The 13,199-nt window shown below is 43.6% G+C and overlaps 1 protein-coding gene across 3 annotated transcripts in view; it reads right to left on the bottom strand.

Annotated features, from left to right (window-relative positions):
• The window catches only part of LOC8025085 (protein cycle), a 269,570-nt gene that overhangs the window by 91,019 nt on the left and 165,352 nt on the right, over positions 1–13,199 (bottom strand). For 2 of the 3 annotated variants that reach the window (XM_029989708.2, XM_040222394.1), the window contains exons 2-4: positions 10,578–10,773; positions 8,900–8,996; positions 346–411 (exon numbers count right to left, since the gene is read on the bottom strand). In XM_029989708.2, coding sequence (XP_029845568.2) covers positions 346–411; positions 8,900–8,961 — 128 coding nt within the window. In that variant the 5' untranslated portion in view covers positions 8,962–8,996; positions 10,578–10,773. Of the gene's footprint in view, positions 1–345; positions 412–8,899; positions 9,002–10,577; positions 10,774–13,199 lie in introns of all 3 variants that reach the window. The other variant, XM_029989709.2, reaches the window with a different exon arrangement.

Raw genomic sequence — 13,199 nt, 5'->3', positions numbered from 1 at the left:
TTGATGTGTCCCTGATTTTGACGTTTGTGTGTTTTTGTCTAGTTATATTTGTCACGTTTTATATTGTAATGCGAGTGTGCTCCGCGTTTATAAGCGTTTGAATGTCCGCTGTGCCAGTGTCGAGATCAAACGGTTGTTCCTGCACACCCAATAAAATTGATTGATTGATTATTATTACTATTACTTTCTTTTTATAATTTTTATATTGTGATTAATATTAATATTATGATTGTTAATAATATTTTATTAATTTTTTTATGCAACGAAAGGCGAATTCTCCATAATATATTTTCACGAGCCTCCATGACTCCGGATGTGATGTTCGGTTTTGCAAAAGGTCCTTACTTTTTGGTGTCTTCCGCTTCCGACCTCGGAGCCGCCCCGTCGTCTTCTTCCGCGTCTTCCATTTCGCTGAAACAAACACAGGCTGCATGAATTCTTTGCACAGTCGACGGCGCCAGATTCGGCGCCAGATTCGGCGCCACGCCCGTAAGGCGCCGCGACTCTCTCGACCCAGAGCGACGAGCACGGCAAAGGTAATTACAATATCATTGACAAGAACAGCAATAACCGTACGTGATATCCCTGCAAGATATGATCAGCATGCGGCTAGCAGCCGCCATTAATATTTACCAAATACAACATCAAGCGGCGTGTATATACAGAATTCGTCCGGCGAGAGCTCGGATTAGTAGAAGGATTAATGCGTACGGCTCGAGTCTCTCAAACTGGGAGGCGACTCGCGGAAGAAACCTGAACTCGTGCTGACAGTTCGCCTTTGCTAGCATCCCTTTGTTCACAAAATAGCAATTTTTCTTGAGGAGCAAGCTTAATGGTTCGTTTATCCTTGGTACAAATTGTTGCCTCCGAAGCGAATTCGACTGCAGCAAAACCCCCGAGGTGTCTACAGCTATGTCTGCCGCCGGCGGCCCTTCTGTAGGTTAGTCTCGGAGCGTCGCGTCTACGACGAGAAGGCGGGTGAAGTTTCGTTTCGTCGCCCACTCTCGGGAAACTCTCGGAGTACATCCGGTACGCGTATCCCCTTTTTACGGATTCCCAGTTTGAGGGTTCTTTGGTGCGGAGCTCCGTGCGCGTGGCACGAGTGATTATTCCTTTCCAGTAGGGATTCGTTTCAGCTTGAGTCCAGACGCACTCTACGAGCTGATGGCACCAATCATACAGCGGCAAAAGCGCACCATCACGGTGTTCGCTTCTATACGTGTTTATTTATTTATTTATTTATTTAAAATACCATCAAGGCTATCGCCATTACAGAGGGGAGTGGGGTTTAGCGGCAGCACACACTTTTCAATTCAATCTGGGCAGTATAGATTATTTATGGCAGTTCTAAATAAGTGGTCAAGAACAATTATTGCGATAGATGCGGGAATGTGGCTCCAATCCACTCAAGTGTTTAGAATGAATGACTCTCAAAGTGCATTAGTGTTACATTTTAGAATGTCTACTTCATACATAGGATCAATTTGTGACAAAATATAATTTGGATGATGCAGCACCCGGTTGTGAAGGAATGAGTTAGTATGTTATATCTCATGAAAGAGACATAAGCGAGCTATTTTGCGACGTAAAGTGAGGTTAGGCAACGATAGGCTAGTTTTCATGAAGCTCACACTTGCGGTGCAATGAAAGCTATTAGAAATAAAACGAGCAGAGTGATTCTGAATTGATTCCAGGGTGTTAGTTAGTTTGGAATGACCGGGGTCCCAGATAGAAGAAGCATATTTTAATTTAAAGCGTACAAACGTTTTGTACAGGGTTAGTTTCAGAGATGACGGGGCAAGTAAAAAGTTCCGTTTTAGATAACCCAGCATTCAATTAGCGTTATTAATACCATAATCAAAATGCATTTGCCAGGAAATATCTGAGGTTATATACACACCTAAATATTTATAAAAAAAGAGAGAATGTAAGGGGACATTTTCGAGAAAATAAAAAGAAGGAACATTACTTTTCCGCGATACTCTCATGGCATTGCATTTAGTCGTGTTAAGTTCCATCCCCCATAATTCACACCATTTTGAAACATGGTTAATGTCAGCTTCTAAATTCAGAACATCCCCCGAGGCATTAGTAACTTCTATTTAAATACCACAATCTTCAGCGAATAAACTAATTGAAGAAGATGTCGAAACATCCAACCACCCTCAAACTTGAACAAAGGAACTCTTTCCCTACTATTCTATACACAGTTCATACTTCTGAATTATAACGCGCCCTCTCTACAAAAAGAAAAAAAACTGCATAAGTCAGGCTTCACTACAGTTTGGAAGATATCGAATTCGGCAAATCGTTAATATAGATAACCCTTAGCAAAAAGAAGCTTTACTTGAAACATAGTTGAAATATATTGAACGTGCATATTCATTTTGCATTATTTTTTCCACATTCGACATACGCGCGTAAGGTATTCAAAATATATAATAATTATTAACCAGAAGAGATTTTAGATATACCAAAAACATAATTCCTTCCCCTCAGGATGCGTTGTGTACTAAAAACCGGCTACAGACTTTTTATATATTTGTTTTATTTTGGATTTTGTTAGTAAATGGTGTCCTTGTGGGATTTTAAAGGTACTACTACATACATCCCACAACTACACGTTAGAAACGAACACAAACACAAACACCGTGACGCACTGAACACCTGAATCACAGTCCCGTTGACTGCTTCAGAGCCTTATATAGCCTACATATTGAAGGTAATCATTTGGCCGATGACCATCTCTGCACTTATTAAGGTTTCAAGTATTCGATCTTCTCCTCGGGAGTCTGTCAAAGGGAAAACACTGTTTTGGAGTTCGTGGACGATATCTCTTACTAAAAAAACAGTGGTACAACTAATAATAATTCGGCGCAGACGCTAAAACAATCTCTACAAAAACGTCTCCTAGAAGAAATTTTATTGCTTCTGTGCATAGCACCGCTCAGGACGCAGCTAGTCAAGGCAGTTTCTTTACTTTAAAAAACGTATTTTGCTTTTCTTTACTAGTTGACTACTTAACGTGGTCATTAACGTCACTATATTAAAGTCACAACTCACATCACGTACAATGATGCATGAGTATACACATTCAGTGAACTGACATTTTGCTAACACAACCACGCCAAACATATTTGCTCACAGCACTTGCTGAAGCTTTGCAGCATCAGCAGGTGTTGTGGTTGCTGTTCCCAAACCCCGTTTGTGATTGGTGTGCAAGAAACTCATCAGGTGTGTTCTTGATGGAAAAAAAAACACAATAACATAAACTGGGCTGATTTATCAGTGCGATGCTGCACTAACTAAATTGACAAACTAATCAAATGTTGTATGTATAGGAGCTTCAGTGCACTCAACATCTGCTTGAAGTGAAATTCTGATAGGCGAGCTTTTCAATACTTTGGTAGGTTAAGTCAAACAACCAGAGTATTGCAGTCAAAAGATAATTAGAGTAGAACACAACAGTATTTATGATTCCCAGGTATTTTAAGAGTTTACTGCGCATATTTTGACCACTGCATTTTTATTGGGGTTGGAGTATATTTTTCGTGAAATAAATTAATATGTTAAGAAATCTACGTGAAAGGTATTTTGTGCCTACTAATTTAGTATTTACATATTTCAGAACGCAGCAAGAGTACTTCACCTGTAGTTTAGATAAAGATATTTTTAAAAGATTTTTCAGAAATACATTTTAGTAAAAACAGTTAGGGCGCAGGCGAGCTGGTGTAAGTTTACCATTTTTTTAGACCACCTGAGACTGGGTGGAAGAAACACGACGAACGTCTCAAACACAGCTAACCACTTTATTCAGTTTTCCCTCCTTTTATACATCCTGATCCAAAAATCGTCACCATAAAAAAACAGTCCAAACAAAGGCACCAAGGGGACATTTTAGTACTAGGTAAAAAAAAAATAGTGTATATTTTCAGCATATTTTTTTGTGTACTTACAATTATGAACCGTACTTGAAATACACTCAAATTAGAATGTGGTATATTTAAAACGTCTTAGTTTTCTCTAACGGTAACGAACAATAGCGGACCTAATACTGAACCTTGTGGTACTCCAGAATTGACGGAGGTGAGTGGTGATGTTTCATCGTTTAAGGTTACAAACTGGGAACGATTAGTGAGAAAACAAGTTATCCAGGACAGAACATTTGCGTCAATGTTAAGACTGTTAAGTTTTAATTGTAGCAGCTTGTGTGAAACTTTGTCGAATGCTTTGGAAAAGTAAAAGAAAAAATGCAGTCTACTTGGGACCCTCGGTCAAGCGCTAGATGCAAATCATGGGTGAATGACAAAAGTTGCGTTTCGCAAGAGAAGGATATACGAAAGTCATGCTGAGCGGTGCTGAAGAAAAGGTCAGATTCTAAAAATTTAACTAGTTGTGAGTAGATGTTATGTTCTGGTATCTTGCAAGGAATGCTATAGTAAGCGAAATTTATCGATAGTTATCCGGGCAATATTTTTCATCTCCTTTGTGGAGTGGCAAAACCTTTCCTATCTTCCAATCAGCAGGCAACTCTCCAAGTGAAGGCGACTGGGAAAAATTTTGAGATAATATCGAAGAACATTACATTTTTGTGTGTTTGAGGAACTTTGAGTTAAGGGGTTATGACACGAAAATTAAACGGATAGATTATTCTTGAAATGGAATGCTCATAGACTACTTAGTATATATACCAAGTTACGCGATTTTTAGAGCTCTGGTAATTGCAATATTCAATTTACGAATCTTTATCATTTTCATCTGACGACCAGGCAACACTACAGAAGTTAATTCACACCATGGTGTCTATAAACCACGTGACGATGAAGGCTCTCTCATTCTAGGCGCCCCATGATCGCCCAAGCTCTCCTCGCCGCGGTACGATCAAAACCGCTCACGGAACTCGGTAACCCGAACGCTATTCTCGCTCTCGCCCTGGGTCCGTTGACCTTCCACCCTGCATACACCTGCGAGATATTCCCGGACGACGGTGACCACGACGAGTTCGTCCGTAACTCGTCGTCGCTGGAGCTGGTCGCCAGCGGGTCGCAGTAAAATTAAACAGCTTCCAACGTCTGTGGGATTTTCCTTGCTGCCACCCGTCCCGGAGAATGACACAGCACACCGGTTCAACAACACGTAAACATTTAATGAGCGCGATCGCCTGCGCCGCGATCCCAACCGCCCCCGCGCATCCGCTGCGACGGCCTTTTATCAGCGGCGGAGCGCCGCTCGCGCGGCCAGTTGCCCTTGGCCCCCTCTTGGTCAAGATGACCACTCATGATTGTCGGAGGGGCAGCCTGGGCCAACCGCTTGGAATCGCCAGGTTGCCCAAAAATCTCATGATAGCAATCACTCTCATCGCTGCTGCGATCAATGTCGACCACTTCGACAAGGCGACCGATGCCGTAGACGTAATCATCACGGACCGCATGCTCGCAACGTGGAAGGTAAACGAAGAAGCTGAAGCTCAAGACGCCGAGAGAGCCAAGTCTGTGAGTACGTGCAAGAGGACGCCGTGCGTGAGGCTGGCTACATAGCCAGCCTCCAGCTCCGGCCGAATTCGCCCTTTCGAGGGACCCGCATATAAATCGATTTATTCACGAAACTATCGCGCGATTTTAGAAACACGTTTAGCAGGCGTACAGGAACATACAATGGGTCCTAGCAGTATGGTTAGCTCATATTTTATTTTTGGCGTGTCATAACCTTTTTAATGCTGTTGGTGCCAGCATTGTAGAAAGTTTTAAGTTATCGAATATTTTAACAATACCAACAGCATCGACAAGAACGGGTCCCATAGGCAGAAAATCACTCGCATCAAATCTACAAGTAGGCGTGTTAATAAGAGTTTGAAACGACTTAATAAAAACATCATTCAAAGCGCGAGCACTATCATCGCTAGGAAGGATACCTCCGTTCGCGGCCTTGTGTGAAATTACGAATTTTCCTTTTTTACTAACAACAGTACAAAACTGCTTTGGGTAAGTGGCTAACACAGACAGTAGCTTAACTTTAAAGTACTCGTATTTCGTATATTGATTAGCATTTTTGTAAACTGCATCGGCGTTGTGAGAAGACTCCCACCGTTTACAGGTACTGGAAGATTTGGCGGCGCGAAACAATATATTTTTCTTGTTCGATAGCCTTCTCAGTGATGGGTTATACCACGGTGATTGAGGGTGAGACGCTACAGATCGAAATTAAATGTACTTGCCGTTGAGGACGGCGACTTGACCCTTAAACATATCCCAGTACTGCTCAACGGGACGCTCGGAGCAGTTAACAAATAGTGATCAACGAACTGCTTAGGGCATCGTTTATAGCGTCGAAATTAGCTTTTCGGTACTCTCGAATAAGCTTTATCTTTTTTGTACTATTACACTTTGGTATGCTTAGAGAGACAAGAAACGAGCAGTGATCACTTAGTCCTGGTAGATCAGGTATTAGGGATACGAGGTCAGGCGTGGAGGTTAGAACGAGGTCAAGAACATTTGCTGACGTGGCTGCAATTCTTGTAGGTTCTGTAACTAGCTGCGATAAGTTAAAATCGGAACACGTGTTTAAGAAATCAAAACACTCCGGCGAAAATGGATTAGGAAACGGGCTCACGTGCGACCAACAGATATTTGGGCAATTAAAATCACATTAAAGAAATATTGGACTGCTTTTAAACCTTGATACAACCACATTGATAGCATTATGAAGTTCGTTAACAAAACTAGAGGTACACTTCGGCGGACGATAGCAAACACAAAGAATAACTTTTTATAATTCACCTCAAAACAAACGCAGAGAAACTCAATATTTAACGCCAAGTTCACACAATAAAAAACAATACAGTCAGCTACTGCAATGAGTACACCACCTCCAGATCGCAACTGCCTATCGGAACGATTCACGTTAAACCGCTTTGGACAATGGAATATTTCACTGTTCCGTACTGTAGCGGAAAGCCATGTCTCGGTGAGTACCACAACGTCAGCCGATGGCGAGGCAAGGACAGTGCATGACTCATCTCGTTTTCTTAGCACGCTCTTTTTGTTAGTAAAAAAGACATATTTTAAGTTTCTCGGTTGCTATGACGGAGGGAGTTCACTCGCTGACTCAGCAGGGGCGCCAGTGGCTGTACCGGCGAGACTCATCTCAGAAAGAGTCCCGAGCTCGCGCGCACTATCAGTTTCGGAGCAGTAAACATAAACCTTCTTATCAAAATCAAGCTGGTTATACTGTAATTTAAAGTTAATATCAGGATTTATTGCCTTCGCAAAATCGATTAATTTCTTTCGAGCCTGACGTGTAGCTGGTGAAAAATCCTCATTAATAGAAACGCCACTGCCCTTTGCCTTTGTTCTCAACGACAAGATGCACTCTCTAAAATTCGAATTCGCAAACTTTACAATAATTGGCCGGCACTTGTTTCCCAAAAGCATACCTATCCTGTGCGCTCGAGCTATGGCGTCACCTGTGAGCTGCATATTCATTACCCGCAAAAGTACCGCTCTAACCTTCTCCTCAGACTGACTCAACGTTTCTGACGGAACGCCCTCAACTCCGTGAAAAATTAAATGATCCCGTCTCGACCGGCCCTTTATCTCGTCCATGCGCTCACGCAGGAGGGAATTCTCTTTTCTGGCGTCATCAGCAATGCACTGCATCAGCAATTTGATACCCGAATTTCCCGACTTCACAATGCCGGATATCCAATACCCCTATTGGCCTCCATATGTGAAAAATAGGCCGCACTGTCTGGAGGAACAATGTCCACAGTGAAGAACCAGCAAAAAAAAAAGCAAGAAGCCCTTCGCAGAAGTCCGGTATATTCATGGGGTCACCCACAAATGGAAAAAAATAGCAAACTGGCAAAAAGTTCAAGCTGTGTGCGCGGCACCCAATAAGGCTTATTCCTTATGCCACAAGATCACTCAGACACAAACCGACAAGAAAGATATGTATGACACCAGGCACCAGGACAAACTACGTTCCGTTCCAAAAAAGGGAGTCGTTTACAGCATACCGCTGACATGTGGGCGTTTCTAGATGGAACGGCCGGGCACTGCTTAAACGACAGTGCACGTGATCATGTGACCAACGTTAAGAATCTCGCGGGACCAGGAGACCTCGCTGCCCATTGTCGATCTTGCAAATACAAAACAAAGCTTGAGCAGGCCCGCATCATGGGGCAGCATAAAAAACAGCCTGCAAGGAAGATGTTGGAGGCCTTGGCCATAGAAAACGAAGAAAACCGTGTGAGTTGCGCCTCAATAACCCTGCAACCTCAAGATAAGCTCTTCCTGCAGGGCGACCTCCCTGCTCAGTATAAATAGAAGGAAGGGGGCAGCACAATTCAGGATAAAGAAAAAAAAAAAAGCAAAGGGATACGCATAAGATCTAGTAGAAGAGGAGCACGATGACCTTTTCTGTTTTTCCTTCTTTCATTGTTCAGCTGGTTCCACCCGTGATGTATACGTTTGTTTTATTTTATTCACGTTGTGCCCACAGCATTCAAACAGATGGTTGAACGAGCTAAAATTTAAACTTAAAAATAAAGCTAACTGCGACGTTAACTTGTAAATGAACCGAAATGTGATATTCATGCATATTCTATGCACCTTACAACACAATTTTGGACGCTTTAATCCTAGTCATTATTCAAGGATATATTGATAGACGTGCTGCGCTGCGAAGTTCTACAGAACAAACGCATGACCAAAAATTGAAAGGAAAAGGCTGAATTACATTGAGAGGAGGAGAAACACAACGAACACGAATGGGCGCACATACAAGTCTAAGTCCAAGAATATCTGAAAATTTATGTTCCCCATAGTTCGAGATTGACCCCTATAACACATTCTGTGAAGCATTGGAATCCGGTGTACTTCCAACTTCATTTGGTACCCACCTCAGGGTCCAGAGGTTCCTCTTGCCACTCGCCTCGCTCGAAACGTCCGCTCTGGCGTCCATGCTGCCCGCTCGGAAAACAGGGGCGGCTTGGCAATCTGGGCTTAGGAAGGTCAAAATACCCTCAAGACTCGGTTACGCAACTTCGAAAATTATACGCTGTCGCTAAACAGGGCAACTTTTTATATGGGGCCCATATCACTTAAAAAGTCGCAGTAAACGTTCGAGGGCCCTGGTTGTAAGAATAAGCATCCCTGTCAGTAATATTATTTTATAAATCAATCTATCAATCAATGAATTGATGTATTATAGTCTCTTGGTACAACCGATCGATCTTGGTGCTGGCACTTTTTAATGAAAATACTCATACACACAAAATTAACCTCATGTACGGAACATGTCTGACACGGACATAGCAATTTCGAAGTGTGCCTTATGGAAGACAGTAAGCGTCAGTTTTCGCAGCAAGCTGGGGCATTTAATAAGAATAAAAAATACAAGACCGGTGATATTTTTTTACTTTCCTCCTAAACTTCCATTAGTAATACTAATAATAGCACATTATTTCGAGAGTTTAAATTCTGAGAAGTTCCGTGTTGGGACCGTAAAAGCCCATAAAGCTTAGACTGATCCCAAAAAACTAGAATAAAAGTACATACAATGCAAAACATATATAGGAAAATGAGAGACGCGACAGAAAGACTGTCAAAGAATATTAAGTACTGGTCTACACAGAACACACTGTTAGGCTTAGTGTGATGCACCATTTGAGCTTTACTATATGCAAGGGATGATACATAGCATGAGAGGCTCTCGTCCCCCGCGCGCTCGTGCGTGACATTTTAGTGCACAACAAAGAAAAATTGTGGACGCTCATAATCTATTAGGAAAGAGTTGTAACGGTTTACACCCGTACCACACGGCACAAGTTGCCATTTTTCCTCAGTGACATTCACCCCGAATCGCATTTTTGGTGCCACCCGGGAACATTTAACGACACGAGCTGAAAATAATATTTGCTACAAACTGAGTCCCTGTGAACACATTCACAGTTGCTCTCAGACTAAATGAGTAATGCGTTGTGGTAGAGTAACTGTGTATGGATCCACTTCCAAAGGAAGGTACCGCACCGGTTTCAAATTTTGGCCTTCACGTATGTGAAGAGCAAGTCGTCTGCTTCTTGTGAAGGAGCTGATTGCGCTAATTGGCTTTGCGCTAATTGGCTTTGATCGAAAAGATAGTGGTTAGACCTCAATACTAGAAGCCTTAAGTTCCACCCACAATTTTTTTCTCAATCAGCCAATAAGAGCTCAGCGTTCTTACACCCTCGATCCTAGAAAAGAAAAACAGCCCTTGCATGTGCAGGCACGGCCCGACAGTGGGAAATGAGAGCAGCTATGGATGCAATGCGCCACATAGTTGGTTGGAAGCGCCACTGGGTCGGTAACAATCGGCAACAACTTTCTGTGCCTGCAGCCCAAAATGTGCATGGTCACGGCACTCGTTGTCTTATCACCGGCTAGACCAATGACGCGCACAAAAAAGCGCACAATCGTTGCGCATTCTGTGTGTGTGATTGGCTCCATCGGATCACAGCGTTGGCTGAAAGTTAAACGGAGTATAGTTGCGAGCGAGAAACAGGGAAAGGCCCCCGAGACGGAACTCGAAGGTTCGCCTACCTCTTCCGGAGCCCGTCGAGCTGGCGTCCGGCAAAGGGGCCAGCGGTTCAGCGTCGCGGCCACAATGGACTGGGCCTCGTCCCGGACTCTGGTCCCGGCGTACCACTTCAAGGGCCGCCCGTCTTGTGGAGCGGCCTCCATGGCGGCTGGCATGGCATCGGGCACGCTGCGCTGGGGACCACTCTCACCGCAGCACCTGCAAATTACGACCAGATCTGTGAGGTGTTTGTGAGTAGCAGGAAAGTGTACACGATCACCCCACAATTCATCAATATGTTGTCACCCTGGACAATAGATCGCTTACAAGCTATTAATAGATCGTTATGAACCGTTTACGATCGGGGTCATCGCTTGACCTCCCGACGTCACCTGACGCCTGTGGGGGAGAACTGCCGCGAGGTGACGCATCCTGCGCCAAAGGGGTTCCGCCGCGTCGCTTTCTCGCTTGACCCTTCACAATTTCACTGGAATGCAACCGCACCTTGAATCCTACAAACTGAAACCTTCCACGAGAATACATTTATGAAAAGTGAAGCTAGGTATGTGCGGATTTTGATTTTCGGGGGTATCGGTGGCCGAGTGTGCTAGCGCACCCCAGCTCGGAGCACGTGGAGCGAGAGCTCGGGCTGCAGAGCCCAGGGATCCTGGGTTCAGTCCCCACCCCTGCCCGCTTTGATCTTGATGAGCATCGTACCGGCGTGCGGTCGTGTTTTATTACTGCGTGGTACACGTTAAAGACCCCAGGCTAGTGGTTGTACTGCGCTGGCTAAATTTCTCATCTACAGCTGGGGGACTCGTCGCCCGTGGAGACAACATACGCACACCCCAATTTTTTTTTCATATTCCACCTTAATACCAGTCTTACCGTTGATAGTATCCTATACGCGTATATGGTACCTTTATACTCTCTGCATGTGATGGCCTTCCTGTTTATACATCTACTACTCTTACTATTTTTGGTGTCCCAATTTTCAAATAATATGTATTCAAAGAGAATGTGTCAGACCGTATACCCTGGCAAAAATTTCACTGCAAATGTTTGCACACAAACTAAATAGTTAGCCATCGCCACATGATATCTGCATGTCTCGGAAGATTGCTTCTAGCTCTAAAGCATTGCATACAGACCTCTTGTTTATGGCATTATTTTAAGTAATCACAAGGAGCTGTCAAAGCAGTGGCAAGTAGCTTTTTTTTCTCACTTTTAGACAACTGAGGAAGATGCAGCTATAAGCTAAAACATTTTTCAGTCTGTTAGTCCGGAGAGGCGAGAGATAAATTTGTAATGTATGTTAACAGCGCTAGTAAAAGCGGTAAAGATTATTCATTTTATTTGAACAGACTTCTATAAAGTAGGAAAGAACCGTGAAAAAGTAGTGGAGGATACGTCAGACCTGGCAACAGAGGACGAGACAAGCTCCCAGAAGATGAAAAGGAGGCCAGCCGTCTGCTTTCGCCATCAGAGGTTGCCGCGAGTATGTCATGAGATGCTTGGAACAGGACTTGACTTCACTCATGAGCTACCCGTAAACATATATATCAAATTCCTTGATCTTGCCCTAGAATTTGAAGATGGCCACGTCTACAGGCGATACCAAGCTCGGTCCTGGAAAGGGTTTCTTCCATTCGAATGTGGACACTTAAAGAGCGTGAAACGTGGGGTCGCCACCACGGCACTAACATCTGCCTTAAGGAAGTCATGCGAACACCAGATCCAGAAGAGTTTTGACACTCAGATATCTAGGCTACTTGATAGTGGGTATCCGGAAACACTACTGGTATCAATATGTGAAAAGATCTCCCAGAAGTTAAAGCGCGGACAGGAAGGCTTCGAGCGAACAACAAAGAAAAAGACTGGAAGTCCCATGGTGGTAGCACCATATCTCCATGGCATCACTCACCGGCTAAAAAAGATCGCAGGCCAGCAAGGGGTCCAAGTGATAAGGTCCGCGCCGAACAAGGGGTATTCAATGTGTGGCAGGGTAAACGAAAACCAACGTAGGCACCAAGAGACATGTAACATCGCACACAAAACAAAATACGCCCAATGTCAGAAAGAAGTCGTTTATAACATTCCATTAACATGTGGAAGGTGTTATATTGGGCAGACAGAGCGCTGTATTAATGATAGAACCAGGGAACATGCCACATCTCTACGAAACTTGGCAACAGCAGGACACCTTGCAGCCCATTGTCGCGCATGCCAATGCGAGGCAACGTTGTGCAACGTAAACATCGTGGGGCGACATAAAAATCAACCCGTCCGAGAGCTACTAAAAATCCTAGCCATCGAAGAAAAAGGCGAGGACTGTGTTAGTGCGCCTTCCATTGCACTACACAACTCCGAGAAGATTTTACTGCGGAGTGACATGAGTTCCAGGCAAAGGTGGAAAAGGAGGAAGATCGCTTAAAGAAGACAAAATAGAAGGGATGAGAGCATTCCGACAGCTGAAAGGTCAATGCGTTAAAGGAAAAGAAATTCCGAATTAAGTGTAAAGAAAAAGAAAACCTAAATCAAGTGTAAAGAATTAAAAAATAAGTTAGTGTAAAAAAAGAAAACCGGAATCAAGGATTAGCAGAAAAGGAAAGCGAGGCATTATTAAATGTTGCTAGTCCAGCGGT

This window comes from Ixodes scapularis, unplaced genomic scaffold (genome assembly GCF_016920785.2).
Source record: "Ixodes scapularis isolate PalLabHiFi unplaced genomic scaffold, ASM1692078v2 PGA_scaffold7__128_contigs__length_106722199, whole genome shotgun sequence".
NCBI classification, from domain to species: domain Eukaryota; kingdom Metazoa; phylum Arthropoda; class Arachnida; order Ixodida; family Ixodidae; genus Ixodes; species Ixodes scapularis.
The sequence above is the reverse complement of the archived record's forward strand: the minus strand, read 5'-3'. Positions and strand labels throughout refer to the sequence as shown.